Source organism: Carettochelys insculpta, chromosome 3 (assembly GCF_033958435.1).
Source record: "Carettochelys insculpta isolate YL-2023 chromosome 3, ASM3395843v1, whole genome shotgun sequence".
Lineage (NCBI taxonomy): Eukaryota > Metazoa > Chordata > Testudines > Carettochelyidae > Carettochelys > Carettochelys insculpta.
This window is the reverse complement of record NC_134139.1, coordinates 139,566,642-139,581,992: the sequence shown is the minus strand read 5'-3', so window position 1 is coordinate 139,581,992 and position 15,351 is coordinate 139,566,642. Positions and strand designations below refer to the sequence as shown.

The following is a 15,351-nucleotide window of genomic DNA, read 5'->3' as shown; positions in this document are numbered from 1 at the left end:
GCATCCCCTCAGTCCTAACATACTGTAGCTCTTTCGATCCCTTCCAGAAACCACTGTAGGCACAGATGAAAGACATGGAGCTGAGTCAGCTGATCCATTCTGCTCCATGTGAGTAGAATTCTGCTCCACCTATAAGAACAATTTCAACCATTTTTATTTCCTCTGATTGTACTGAAACTAGCCAAATTCCTATCTCTGTCATTCACCCCGTATAATGTTAGTTTAGGTCATTTAACATTTCCATGCTTCTGTTTACCTGCATGCAAACTGCACCAAAATCCTTCAGAGGCTCTATTAACCAATTTTGTAAAATACTTTGAAAATCCATTAATGTAATTACAAAGCATAAATAAAAGAATACAACTTCTTACAAATTGTAAAACAAACAACTGTAAATAAGAATTTTATGTGACATCAATAAGGTGGTATTGTTATTGAAATCATTTAGTCTAAATTCAGTTCTATGTTACACTGATTAAAACAGCCAACCACATACAGAGGCAAACAAAAGATGTCACAGTTTAAGTGTGTGGAACAGATGCACACTAAACCAACAATTCCTCAGTCTGCCAGATTACAGAAAGGGTTAAAAATAATTAAAAACAGATACACTCCGATAGGCATAATGTGAACAACTGTAGCCTACTGCAACTTATTTAAAAAAAATCCCACACTCCTCAACCAGTGAAAGTATTGAAGCTGACTACCAACAATTTACTTCACAGTAATAATTTCTGGAAAATATTTAAATCCTTAGAATTAATTAATCTGTTTTAAACCATATAGCACACACATGACATACAGCTTAGCAGGATTTTTCTTCCAACCACTAATGCGGGGAACTCTTCCGCACTCCAGGGGTTGGGAACATTCTCCTCCCACAATTCCTACTGCTCCAAAAAAAAAAAAGTACGTTTTCAGTATGACATTTGAGAACCCCTTGGTAGGACAGAGGCCAGGGCAATGGAGTAGTATTGGGGAAAAAGTTACTTTTCTCCAGGGACAGAGAAATAGGATGCCCAGTGGATTGTACATGTACATAGAGGAGGATGCGTTCAGATCAGCAGCAGGTAAACATCTCCAAAATAGGGTTGTCAGTTGGATTCAATGTTGGCAGGCAGATGTGGTGGGAACTGTTTGTCCACTGCTGTCCCTCTCTGTGTGCATCAAGGAAAACAGCAATGAACAAAAGAGTGTTCTCTTGGTGGTACTGATGTCTATCTCCCATAAGCTGTGGGACTCCCTCACAGATCAAAGGCAAAGGCCATGGCAAACGGTGGGGCATTACAAGTATGTTAAAGTCTTTCAGCTTTTATTACTTTGATTGTTGAAAATGTAATACACCCCATAGCAGAAAGCTACGCTGCTCATTCCCACATCATATGAAATCATTCATTTTATGTACAAGTTTTGAATTACAATCTTCATCTTTTCATCAAAAACAAAAATAAAGCCTAGCAAAGCATTTTTGTAGAACTGCACAGTATACAGAAGCATACTTTCATTACACAGTATCTTACACAACACATACTTTGACAACCCCCCCCCCTCCCAAAAGCAGAACCTGTTACCATGTTGAGAATGAGGAGGCAGCGCCCAGACAAAACTAGATGTTTCACATTCATGACTAGATGGATAACGAACTGAATAAAAGGTGACATGAAAAATACATCTTGAACACTCCAAAACAGCTTAACAGAAAAAAATAAAAGCACATTTCTAAACAACTTTAAAACAAAAGCCTTTTAAAAATGCTGAAGTCACAAAAAATGTTAATTCTTCTTCGCTCACAAAGTAATTGGTATCCTACAGGTTTTCTGGTTGAGAGGTACAAATATTTTCCGCACACAGAAGACTTGAGAAAGTGGGAAGAATTGTTTACATTTTTGAATTCGGGAAGGGGAGATTGCAAGAGGACATGAACTCTGTATTCCCTCTGGAAAATAGTTAGAATGCAACACAATCTAAGTAGTGAATGGAGCTGAATTCCATACAGTATACAGTACATTTTAAAATCTGAGACTCTTTTCAATGTAAACTTACAAGGTTATAAGCAACTGTACTATTAAATGAAGTTAGCATTGCTTGTGTTCCATTATTCAAACTTTGCTAAAGTGCCTTTGCACATGAAGTATTAATATTAATTTATTAGAACATGTCTCATTATGACACTGAAGAATCTCAACAGCTGTCCTGGTAAATGTTGCATTTTTATTTGCATAATTATTTGAATTATTAACCATGCACATAAAGTCAAGAATTAATATTAATCCTCTTCTACTTCATGCTTAAGCACATGCTAAAAAGCCAGTGAATACAGACTGTGTCCATTTTGGTAGATGGACAGATGTATGTGAACAGCAATGCTCTGGATCACTTGTGCTATTCCTAATACTACAGTTATTTTCTCTGCCAATTACATTTTGCTATAAATATATGTGCCCTTAAGTTGATCCCAATATCAGTTTCAGCTAACTAATCAAATTATCTGCTAAAGTTTTGGGAATGATAAACCTTTCTTTATTTAAATAAAGTGAGGGAAGGTTTTTAACAACCAAAGGCTTGCCAGTATTTTTTTTTTGAAGTTAGAACAACACTGTTCAGTAACTTATCCTTCAACTTTGATATTCTTATACATTCACAATAATATCAATGCTTATCAGATAGGAAGAAGAGGGGAAGAGAAAAATTGTGAGGTGTTTCACCAAAAAGTATTTAACAAGTGCTATTAATGAACTCTTACAACAATTTATTCATTTGAAATGAAGCCCAACATCAAACTTTTGATTATCTCTCTGGTATTTTGATGATACACAAACTAAGTTTTCATTTTATATTTTCCTCTTTGCAAAGTTTTATTTGCAAAAGAATAACATTATTAAAAACTGAGTCTGAGAAATGAGGAATAGCTTATTGTTCTGTTAAAAAGTGACTCAACTGAAAGCTAATTTATAATCTGAACAATCAACTTACAGTTATTTCGGCTCACATCATGGCAACTACAAACGTCTATCATTCTATGTTTTGTATGAATTCACTAAATGCAACTCTTCAGTTACAAAGGCAGCAGGCATTCTGTAGTGGTCTTGCTTTGAACACTTCTCAAATGTCTGAAATAACTAGGATTCACAAAGCAAACTAAGCCATTTCTCATTTTCTTACACGCTTCCTCCATCTGCATTCCCTACTCCATACTATATTTTTGTATTTAAAAATAAATAAAAAAAGTTACTCAAATTCTCATTTCTCTAGCCAAAACAAACTTATTTACATGTATCATGAATACCAATGTTTTCTTTTCAGCATTTCAGTAAGGGTTCAGAAAGATCCCAATAATTAATAATGAAGGGAATGATTATAGAGAACTTTATATTCATTTGCTTTCTGAACTGTTTTCCAAAGATGTTACAGGCACAAAAGCTTTAAAGGTTAACACATGCTCCCACACACTGCTTTTTCTTCTTTTATACGAGACACCCACTTTGCTAAATGAATTGTCGTCACATATTTTTGCCCAGTATCATTAGGTAAAACTGAATGCCACCCCACACCTCACCCCAAAAAAAGAAAATACAGCCTTTTGCTTCAAATCTTTTATGAATGCAAGATTACAAGAAACGTATTAGTCAAAATGCAGGGCTATCAAGCACTGAACCAATGATATTGGCAGTCTGACTACCAATTTGCATGTGGAAAAATGCACTAAAACTTCAGGTAAAATGCATCACTAATGCATCATGCATTTCTCTGGTCACTCAACTTCAGCTCTGCAGCATAGTGCATGAGAAAAATGACTGTCACTGTAAATTTGCTTTGAGATGAGACAAGAACAAAACTGCCCTAAAACAGAACTTTTTGTTTTGCTCTTATTGAGGTAACATCAGAAATTAAAACAAAATCTTACAATTTAGCAGCCATTTTAATGCTTTTGTTAGGCTAGCCTTCACACACTGAGCACGTGAACAGCCACAGTTCACTGTATTTGTGTAAGCTGAGTGCTGGTGATTAATTCAAGTCACTGTTTTCCCACTTCTTCAATGAACCTCTTGAACTGAACATCCATGATAGGAAAAGGAAAATAAATGACGTTCTAAGTGCAGCAGACAAATATAGGTATTCTGAACACACCAAGATGCTACCACTCATGAGTTGTCATAATAAGGGATAATACAAAAGTCATTCTGTGCATATTTCTGATCTGAAAGGTCCCAGTGAATCATGATGTGCCTTGTCGTTTCTGTTGCTGATTTCTGATTACTTCTAACTGTTTTTTGCATTGCTGGTAGTACGTTGACAGACTTTTGTTTTCATCTAAAAGCTTTTTATGTTCTTGTACTAAACGGGATGTGTTTTGCTGGTCTTTTTCATCCTGGTCCAGTTCTGCTATTAGCTCCTGTCTAAAGATAAAAGTTAGCATTAAAACATTATGAAGAACGAACAGATCCATACTATATTTGTTTTCTAAGTAGCCACTACACTATATTTTTACCAAATTAAACTTTTTACTTCATTTGTCACTAGGGCTAAGACTACACTGAGGTTTCTATTTCAGGACACAAGTGTATCCTGAAATAGAAACCCCATGGCCAAACACAGAGCTAGAAATAGTAAGGCTATTTTGAGCACGTATTTTGCTCCCACTACCACTCACTGTGAGAGGGATAACAGGAAGTTTGAAATAGGCACTTATTTCGAAATTCAGTGTCATGTAGCTGGCACCAAGTTCAAAATAAATTACTTCAAAATAATTTATGCAAATTGAGTAAGTTATTTCAAGATAGGACTACACTGTAGCCCTAGCCTCTGAGTTTATGAAGTATATGGCTCAGGTATAATATTTAGTACAAAAGAAATGCCTAACAGTTAACCAAAACAAACACACAGAAATGCCCCAAACAATCCCAACATGACCCCGGCTAGATCCCTCCAAACCCTTTACAGGTTGAACCTCTTTAGTCCGGCACCCCGAGAACTGACCAGTGCCACACAAGCGAATTTGCCGGACCACGGGAAGTCAATATTGTCTAGCAACATTTTCTACTCTTCCACCGCTTCTTGGGCTCTTAGAAGACATTTAGCAGTAAATTGAAGCTAAACAACAGCACAGAACACTGAGAGCCAGGACACGTGGCTGTAAAACTTTATGGGATCACAAAAAGCTTGGCCACACCCATGGTAAGTGGTCGTCCAATTAACTAAAATCTTGCTGGATTATGGAGGTTGCAGATGGGAGTATGATGGACTAGAGAGATTCAAACTGTACTAATCTTTGGTTCAGTCTGGATAAAACATATGAAGTAATGATCTATTCCCAAATCAAAGCTACACTTATGCAATTAAAATTAACTATAAAGCAAACCCTTAATTCTTTATTTCATGCTTTTGTACAATTGCTTTTAAGTTCAAATTAACAGAACCCAAAAGTATTGCAGATAACCATATTTAGCCACAGTTATCTCAGATTCATATCAAATAAGTGACAGTTACAGATTTTTTTTTTTTTAAATACTAGCTTATTTTGAAATTCATTAAGCTTTTGAAATACATGATTCAACCTGAACACATGAGATGGTAAGTTTGTTTTTTAAATTATTCTCTATACTTTTCAATATATGAACTGCATGATTTGGTGCTTTAAAAATATTTACAGATGCAAACACGAGTCTCTTCTATGTATTTTTCCAATCTGTAGAATTCTTTTAGAAATCTAAGTAAAGGCTCCAACCCTGCAATAAAGTTCATGCAATAGGACCTTCATCAAACATACCATCACTAGGACTCCACATGGATGAAAGAAATATAATTGCTCAGTGTTTGTTGCATATCTGGGTCCTAAAGTCTTGCCCCAATTCATTCAGATCCTGCCAGTATGTGCATATGCTTAAGGTTAAGCATATAGAGTAACCCTACAGATTTTAATGTGACTCACACTCTTAAGTATTTGTAGGACTGAAACCTTAAAACATAAGCTTCTGTTACAGAATATTTTTTCAATGAATATTTATTAGTAACTGCTATTCTCTGTGCTTTAAAAATGCAAGGCACTGAGACAAATAATACTCCAGTATACTAAGATACACTTGTCTTATCCCACTGTTTCTAAACCTATCTTTTCAAGGGAACAAAGCATTACATGCATTTCACTTACTTTCTTTGCAACAGCAATGCAATTTCTGTCTGAACTTTCATATATTCTTGTGCCATTTTACAGTGCTGTTCAAATACAGCCATAGATTCTTTGGAGTTTGGGCATGGTGCTAGAGGCTGAAAATAAATCAGACATGTTAAAATCTAATAAACTGATCTCTCAATACACAGTGTTAGAATGTGTCTGCAATATATTTATACCAGCTTTCAGAAATTAGTAAGCTTTTAAAAATAAGTGTTAAACCATGCTCTGGAAAATCTTAGTACACTGTAGCCAAAGGTGAGTCAAAAAACATCTAGATTTATTGCTCTACCACTATTTGATCATCCACAGAACAAAAATGTTTGGATGAGACTGTAGCAATTTTATTCTATGAGCTCAGCAAATTTCTTATTCTGACTTTTAAGATTTCAATTTGTTTTAAGGATCGTATTTCTCAGGGCTTGTTTTTAATAGCTTCATTAAATCTGAGTCAACCAATCTCAGGTTACAGAATAATTTTTTTAGCCTAGTTTAAAAGTTAGGCAGGACACAAACATCAATGAATACGCAAAACAATATTTTTAGAGTATATTTATGTCACTAAGAAGAAACATAAAAGATGAAAATGCTTTTAAAATAGGTTAGACTGAATTTAAAATTCAATCACTTATAAGATATACAGTTATTACCTGCAACTGGTGATCTAGTGTAAGATATGCCATTGGGATGGAGTTATCTGACCCATTAGTATCTGTAACAATAAATACCACAATAACCATAATATATTTTCAACGGAGTTAACTATATATGTCCATGTAAGAAATTCATAAGACACTATTTCCTCACCAAAAATGGAATATTTATTAAACTAAACATCAGTATGCAAATAGATATACAGAAATATCAGTATTTTTGGTTTATGTTTAGTAAAGTTAATTGAGCATACCAAGTTGAGTATGATCTCTTATACTAAAAAAAAAAAATACATTAATTCTTATACCTTTATAAATTTCTGGACAGCACTTCAGTTTAACGTATTTTTTTTGTACAGAGTTAGTATTTTTGCTGTTTACCAAATGGTTTGCCACGGCATTCCTGTTTTATTAGGAATCATACAGTCAGCCTACTCTAAATTTAATTTAAGGATGGGCAAACCAGCTATGACAAAACAAAATGAATTTTGCTCAGTCATAACATTATTGATTTTATTCAGACATACAAACACAAAAAATTTGGCAAATACCATCGCCCCCATCCACTATATTCTAGGACAAATTTCTCCTTAATACTCTTGGGAATAGTAAATGAGTAATGTGGGGAACCTATACCATTTCTGCAGGGCCTTGGTGCTGTCGCTGTCTTCCAAAAAAGTAGCACTATGGGCCTTTCCAGAACTATTCCTCCAAACTATACCATGAGCTTCTGGCATCCTCCTTACTTTGCATCTCCAGAAGCCCAAGAACTGAGCAATATAAGGCTACTGCTCATCTTCAGATACAACAATGTGTGCCTGGTTTCAGGAAAGCAAATGGTAGAGAATGGTGGGAAAGAAGTGGGCTGCTTAGCCACACGAGACGCCCCGCCGTAAAGTAGTGGAGGGTGGCAGTAGCAAATATGAAAAGGTGCTGCTCCTCAAAGACTACCCATTTGTAAAAGCAACTTCAAAAGGAAATGGAAATGCAGGAAAGGAGAAACTGCTCTACCCCTGCTTTTGCAGCAAAATGAGAACTAAGGATAATGACCCACACACAGACCCTGAGTACTAACAGAGAGGGCTATAATTTTGCCCTGGAATGAAAACTTTTTGAAATCAGTTTTTCGGATATCCTACATGTTTTTCGGATATCCTACATGTTTTTCATGGTCAGATTTATGCAAGCCATGAATGAAACACTATCCTTAGAAAGGAGCCAAGACTCTGGGCTCCCAATGTTACATAAATTTTTGGTGGTGACTGTATCAGAATGTTTGCCCACTTGCCATCTTAGATCGTCCCAGAAAACCCACTGTGTTACTGTATTGAAGTCTGGAGTCTTTTATAATGGTTAGTAAACACTGGAGTGAATATAAGGCTACTTTAACTAACTAAGTTCAATCTCACTGATCCAGCACCCCTTGGAACCTCTGTAGTCCCGGACAAGAGATTCTGCAGCATCGGGGTGGTCAATTTTACTCCCCCCTCCCTCCCCCTTCCAGCTGGCATTCCTGCTGCTCCTTCTGGGCTCCTCTTCCCAATGTCACCAGCAGCTCCCCAACCTCCCACACCCACAGGCTGAGCTGCACGCTCCTGGCCCCTGCCACGGCTTTCCAGGACTGGCTTCTTGACCAGCCAGCCCTGGTCAAGGGTCTCTTGCTGCAGGTCCCTGGTGACTGCCTTGCCCTGGGCTCCTGCCACTGGTCTGGCTGTCCCTCCCAGCCCCAGCCCGGAGACCCTCTGGTTCTGCAAGATCCACGGTCCTGTTGGATGATGGATGCTGCCACATGAGAGAGTGCCAGATTTAGGAGTTTCAACCTGCATTATATTATGTTCATTTAACTGTATTTTATAACCAAAAAAGTGATGCTATGGGAATCAAATGTTCATAAACTTTTAAAATGAAACTTGCAATCACATAGTGGTACTTGGTCTCCCTCTACCCTTCTCCCAGAGAATCTATCACCCTTACATATCCTGATTAGTACTTCATCCAGAAAGCTGGCTCACTGAAATCAAGTTGTGTATTTATAATATTCACATACAAATAAAATGTTGCCGTGTGTTTTTAAAAAATGTAGTATCAACTTTCACATCCTAAAGCATTGAGTAGAATATTCTATTTATAATAGCATCCTTGGATAAGTAAGTATTTTGCTTTTAATGAACTATATGTTTATGTAATTTAACTGAGTCTACTCAAAAGACTTTGTACAGCCAGGAAGCAAATTGCAGTCATAGTTTAAAGGAGTCTAAAAACTAAACCAAGCAATTGCCCTATGATTGAATTGCTTTGTGACACATACACTGATCTTAAAATAAATTATAAATTAAACCTTTCTAAATGTTCAAGACAAGAACAAACAGAAGAACAAAAAAACTGCACAAACATTACCTGTAGATTCATCAGGTGTCCATGGAACACTGCGAGCTGGCTTTTCAGAGGTTGGTCCGGAGGTAGTGATCATTCTCACACTAGGACTCGATGATCTACTGCTGCTTCTGCTCTCCTGAACAAATAAAACCAACATTTTAAGGAAGATTCTTCCTACATTCTCCTGTGACAAAAATAAAGGTAAAGAAAACTAGTACGTACTCCCTTTCGAGTTGGCTAACTGATATGAAGAAAACCTGTTAATTTCTGCAGTTCTTTTTAACCTGCAAGTTCTCAAAATCCTTGATAAGCTTTACGTGCATAAATAAAATATATATAGGAATCATTTCAGACTCAAAAATTTATCTTTGGAGTATAAAACAATGAAAAGAACAAAGATTATTTTATACTTCAATTTACAGAAACAAAATGTTATGCAACATATTCAAGAGGTTCCATTCTGAGCATCCCATCATACATCTACACAAAATTTTCCACAGTAGAGTCAGAAGCTACATTCATTAAAATATCCCAGCTCCAGCTTATGACAAAATTTATTAATCAAATTCATTCCAGCAATAAGAAATTAAACATCTGCATACAGCATGAAGAAGTTCAAAAGTTATTCTGACTACAGTACACTATTATGTATTACATAACAGTTCTTTCAAGGATACCTATCTTATGATCATATGTGAGAATTTACTGGAGTTGATCAAGACTCAGGTTTCATGACTCACCATCAGAAAACACAAAAAACACCTCTGACCAAGCACAAGGGAAGAAAGAACACCTAAAACCATAAGCTAGAAGTTTCTTGAAAGCAATAAAACTCCCCTCTGCCCTTTTCTGCATACTCTTCCTCCAAGTATGGAATTTTGGATGGACAATGTCTTTCTATTATTCCATTCCTCCTTGTCAGGCTTCTTCCTTATGGAGATACTGCGTAAGAAAGATTTAAAATTTGATGGGACGAATGTTCCCTCTAATCTGTTCCATCCACGTGTGTTTTCTTCCATCCATGTGCAGAATACTTTTTCAAAAATGTATGCTGAGGCATGTGTGAGCGTGCACCATCAGCAGAAACAAAAAATTTAACTGTGGGAGATCTGTTAAATCAGTAGGGCGGCATCTGAATCTCTCCTGAGCGGCCACACAAACACACAGTATACGGGGAACACCGGATAGGATTTCTGAGTTTTTTAAAAATTTTACTACAGTAGACAAAGATTTAAAGACAATATAGGCACTATTTTTGTGGAGAAAAAAAATGAAGTTGTCACAGGTAGTGAAATGTTAAGGTGAGTTTTTTCTAAAAAAATATGTAATGTTCCCAAAAAATTTAAATTTGCAAGTTTTATAACACATTCAGTACTCGAAAATTCCATTTATATCCTTAAACTTCCAATTACAGTTTAAGCAGCTCTGGAAACAAGTAATTAAGCAACACACAGGCTATGTCTACACTAGCACTCCCCTTCTGAAAGGGGTATGCTAATGAGACATCGGGATATGATAATGAGGCACTGCATAGCACCTCATTAGCATAATACTGGCTGCAGCACTTCAAAAGTGCTGCTTTCGATCATGCGTGGCTCGTCTACAAGGAGCATACCCCAATGTGTCTCATTAGCATCACCCTTTTGAAAGTGGGGGTGCTAGCTTAGACATAGCCATAAGAGACCCAAGGAGGTAAACTATACTACTCAGAGCAATAATTCAAACATACTGGTTAAAACAGGGAAATAAGACACCTAACTCAAGTCAGTCAGTTTAGTACATTTTAGATCATTTAGAACATTCATCTTGTAATAGTTGTACTGTTGTTTACTTGTGAGGGAGAGACATGTGAACAGACTATTCAGCTGCAGTACACTTGATTCTTATCAGGAAGAATCTTTAAAAAATTTTAATAAACATTATTCTGACTTCTTCCCTCTCAAGCAAGCTTTATTCTCTGCAATTTAGTTTAACTTTTTAGGGATCAAACAAACAATCTGTAAGTTCACTTCGTGATGCCAGTGCATTCTACTTCATCACCTGAAATGTATCATAAACAGGAACATTCCAGACCCTGAAGAGCAAAAGGTATAGCCATAAGGAGTCATGTACTTGTTCACAAGTCCTATATCCTATCTGTGACAGAGATCAGTATCAAATACACTGGACGAAGGTGGAAGGAACCTCTGAAGTGATTTTATTTTTATTTTACTATTTTAATTATTCTGAACTTCATACTGCATGCTCTCACACAGAACAGGACTGTGTCAAATACATACTGTAGGTGCAGACATTTCTGAGATAATAAAACATCAGAATAATTGGTTTATATATTTGGAATAGCCTTCTGTGGTTAGAAATGTTTGGCAAATATATCTATAAACATTATATAGTCAATATATGAAATCATGAACTCGGGTGAACACTTCTAACGGCATATAATTTAGCAACCAACAAAATGTTTTCCTTCGGTGGGAAAAATCATCATGTCAGTTCAGGGAGGGTATTGTTAGATTGGATGCAAGGTGATTTGTGAAAAATGTTCTAGCTGAAGTTGTCCTTTAAAACAAGTATATTAAATACTTTTGAATTTCGATTGTTAGGATCTGCCAATAGAACACAGACATTGCTTAGCATTATTAAGACAACCTTAACAGAAATACAAAGGAAGGGCACATGTATGTTAAATATTTTCAGCAGATGAATGTTATGCTTGGGATCCATGCATGTGTGTATTAATATGCACACATTTTGCTTCTTAATTGCTTTATATTATCTGGAACTATTTTTCTGTGATGTATTGTTTTTGACTTCGCCTTAAGCTTTGTGTGAGGTTTAATAGTTGAAAAAATTTAAGGAAAGTAAATGTAGGACAAATAAATATTTTATCACAGCAATTGCTATAAATCATGTCTTCCCTGAAACAACAGCTCAAATACTAAGTTATTACTATAGAAGTGTTTTCAGAAAAAAAATATGGGCACAGATGTAACAATGTAACAAAATAAATATAGAAGTTAGAATACTGTGATTTGAAAACAAACCTATGGACAAATATACAATAAATAAAGGCCAAAGGTAATTTTGAGGTAAGTTCTGTGGGACAGAAAGATTAACTACTGCTTCAAATCGATGGAAATGTAGCATTTGTGCTTAGACAGAGACTCAATCCAACACCACTGACGTTAACAGGAACAAGATCAGACCCCACACCATCAAGTACTCTGTTCTGGAGAAAATTAGAACCAAGTGTGACTTGTGGCATGAAATCTTAACCACAAGATTATCGAGAGGTTCCAAGGAACCACCATTCTTTCTTTATGGCTTGACTGGAAGGAGTGGAGGGTCCCAATTTTTTTTATTGTAATATAGGACGTCAAATTCAAAAGGCTGAAAAGCCTCTGGATTACTGTTTTCTGTTGCTCATGCTGTTGATGCAAAATTTAGTCAAACTGTAAGTCATTATTTGAAGAGCATTAGACTGACCAAGCTGATAATGCCATTCGATACCAGGAATTAGTGCTGGACAACATTTCTAGTCACAGCAGTAATACAATGAAATAGAACAGCAATTGTCTTCCAGATGCAAATGGTGAAATCAAGTCTATAACATCAGAATTTCTACTTTTGCTATTGAGAAGGAGAAGGAGAAATAACAGACCACAAAATCAGCGAGATATACACACCAAATGCCCAATGACTGATCAGTCAGAGAAGGGGGTATTATTTAGCATAGCACCACAATTGTGCAACATGCTTAATAAAACGTGGTTTAGAGAGCTTTGTGTTGAGAAGCTTACAAACTTAAGTAGGATGATACAAATTCACTTTACAAAGGCAGTAGTCAGTATGGTATTTTAACTAAATTAAAAAAAACAGGTCAGTGTAACATCTTCCCATCATTAAGAAAAGATTGATATTTGTCCTCCGGGATATGACAATCATGTGCCACATTCTGGGGAACAAGAAGAAGAGGTGGTGGTTTCAGCATATATGGTCACTAAGCCTGAAAACAAAGTTGGAAAACTTCTACATGATATACATGTTTGGACTTCAGTGGGTTTCCAATAAAAGTGAGTGTTGGGGCAGGCACACCTCTTATTCTGGATAAGTAGCAAACATGACAGAGCAGAGAGGGAGATGCAATCTCCAATTTAGCAGTCAAAACCATTTAAAGGCTTTACAGATTTTTACAGCATTCTGAAAATCACTTATCAGAGAGGTAGCCGTGTTAGTCCGTAGCTTTGAGAACAACAAGAAGTCTTGTGGCACCTTATGGACTAATAGATATTTTGGAGCATAAACTTTCATGGGCAAAGACCCACTTCATCAGATGCAACTGATGGAGTGGGTCTTTGCCCATGAAAGCTTATGCTCCAAAATATTTGTTTGTCTATAAGGTGCCGCAAGACTTCTTGTTGTTCTGAAAAATCACTCGTAACTTCACTGGCAATCAGGGTTGCCAGATTTTTGGAAAAAGACAAACTAGCTTTCTCCATTAACTTGTTGTGTGACTGCAAAGCTCTCACTTGGTACTTTAAGTAGCAAAGTCTAAACCAAGACACTCTCAATTGCGTCCCATTCACATATGTCAAAAGCAAGAATGCAAATGTCTGACTTATTTACATGGATAGTGTAAATCTTTATCCACTACGTATTTTTATGACGTTTTAGGTGTTACTTTATTCTACTTATCTTGTAAGCTACACTATGATTCAAACTTGTAACAGGGTGCTTGCTTCAAAATGCAGAAGTTTGAAGAGAGACTCAATGACAGTCTTAGAAATATGAAACAAAATAGTTACAGATTTCTAACCTTTAGGTTGGCAGAGGTAGGAGGGAAGAAAAGGAAAATGGTGAAAGCTATGCCACACCACATTTTGCTCTCTGGTATAAACAAAAGGTACCAGCGGAAAAGTATATGGTGAACAGCCTTTTGCTGTTATTCCTGATGAGAGAAACATTTGGCAGGAACACAGCTAGAATCTGGTAAGAATGTACCACATGCATCTCTCAAAGGCATGGTACGTGAAAAGTTAAAAAGATCTAATACAGATGCTGCATGTCTAGCCTGCCAGTATTATTATCTTGTACCAGCAAACACTCATTTTTTGATGCTAACAGAAAAAGTTACAAATGAAAAAATCTACGTCAAAATACTTAATACTGCAGAAAATAGCATTATAGGGGTATGGCAGAAATGCACCGAATCCTTAATCGTAAAACAGAAAAACCTGACAGAACAGTAACTGAAATTGTTTCAATGTTGTTTCAAGTCTTTTCTCTAATTACACTGTTTGACTAATAACAGAGAGGTAGAGCCATGTTAGTTTATATTCTAACAAAACAAAATAGCAGTTATAACAAAATAGCAAACTTTAAAGACTGTTTAAGTAAACTTACTATGATTTATTACTGTTCTTGAATTTGTGCATTTATTTAAACAAAAACTTGCTATGTTCCATATATTGTAAGTCTCCTGAAATTTTAAAATAGATTCCTATTGCTTTCTTCCTATACATACACACATATTTACTGATAAACTAGACAAATTAGATTTTGGGGGAAGGACAAGATTTCTGCTGTTACAACACTACGTGAAACTAAAGAGACATCAAAAGTTCATTTCTTTGATGAATATACACCTCTAAAATTACCACTTATTTTGGATTATTGCAGCAGGCTGTTCAATATGGAAACCTGATTAACTTAACACACTGAGTCCTATTTTTCCCATGTTCAAACTACAGCAGGGATCTTAAAATTACAGTAGAATCTTGTTAATTCACACTAATGATCAAAAACACTCTGAATTACTGACATGGACAAATTAGCAATTAAATGAACAAAACAAAGTTAAAAGAACACTAACTGTACTTTGGTCATTTGAGCCATCTACTTAATTTGAATGTTTCATATTTCAGGCTGTATCACTATGCTGGTTACCATGGTATCTGGACATCATGGCACAAAAAGCAATAGTTACTAGCAAATAGCTTCTAAAAGTACTGAAGTTTTTAAGATGACCTTGGTATTGTCTCCCAAAAAGTGGAGGGAGATCACCATAACTAGTTAGATTTGAGAGTTATTATGTTAAGGTTCATTACCAGTGTATAAAAATTATGCAACATGCAAACAAAAATATTTTAAAAT

At 35.9% G+C, this 15,351-nt stretch overlaps 1 protein-coding gene across 3 annotated transcripts in view; it reads right to left on the bottom strand.

Annotated features, from left to right (window-relative positions):
- Positions 1-246: 246 nt before the first annotated feature.
- The window catches only part of MAP3K7 (mitogen-activated protein kinase kinase kinase 7), a 74,803-nt gene continuing 59,698 nt past the window's right edge, over positions 247-15,351 (bottom strand). For all 3 annotated transcript variants that reach the window (XM_074990872.1, XM_074990874.1, XM_074990873.1), the window contains 4 exons: positions 9,220-9,334; positions 6,820-6,881; positions 6,149-6,264; positions 247-4,397 (listed from right to left, as the gene is read on the bottom strand). In XM_074990872.1, coding sequence (XP_074846973.1) covers positions 4,217-4,397; positions 6,149-6,264; positions 6,820-6,881; positions 9,220-9,334 — 474 coding nt within the window. In that variant the 3' untranslated portion in view covers positions 247-4,216. The remainder of the gene's footprint in view (positions 4,398-6,148; positions 6,265-6,819; positions 6,882-9,219; positions 9,335-15,351) is intronic.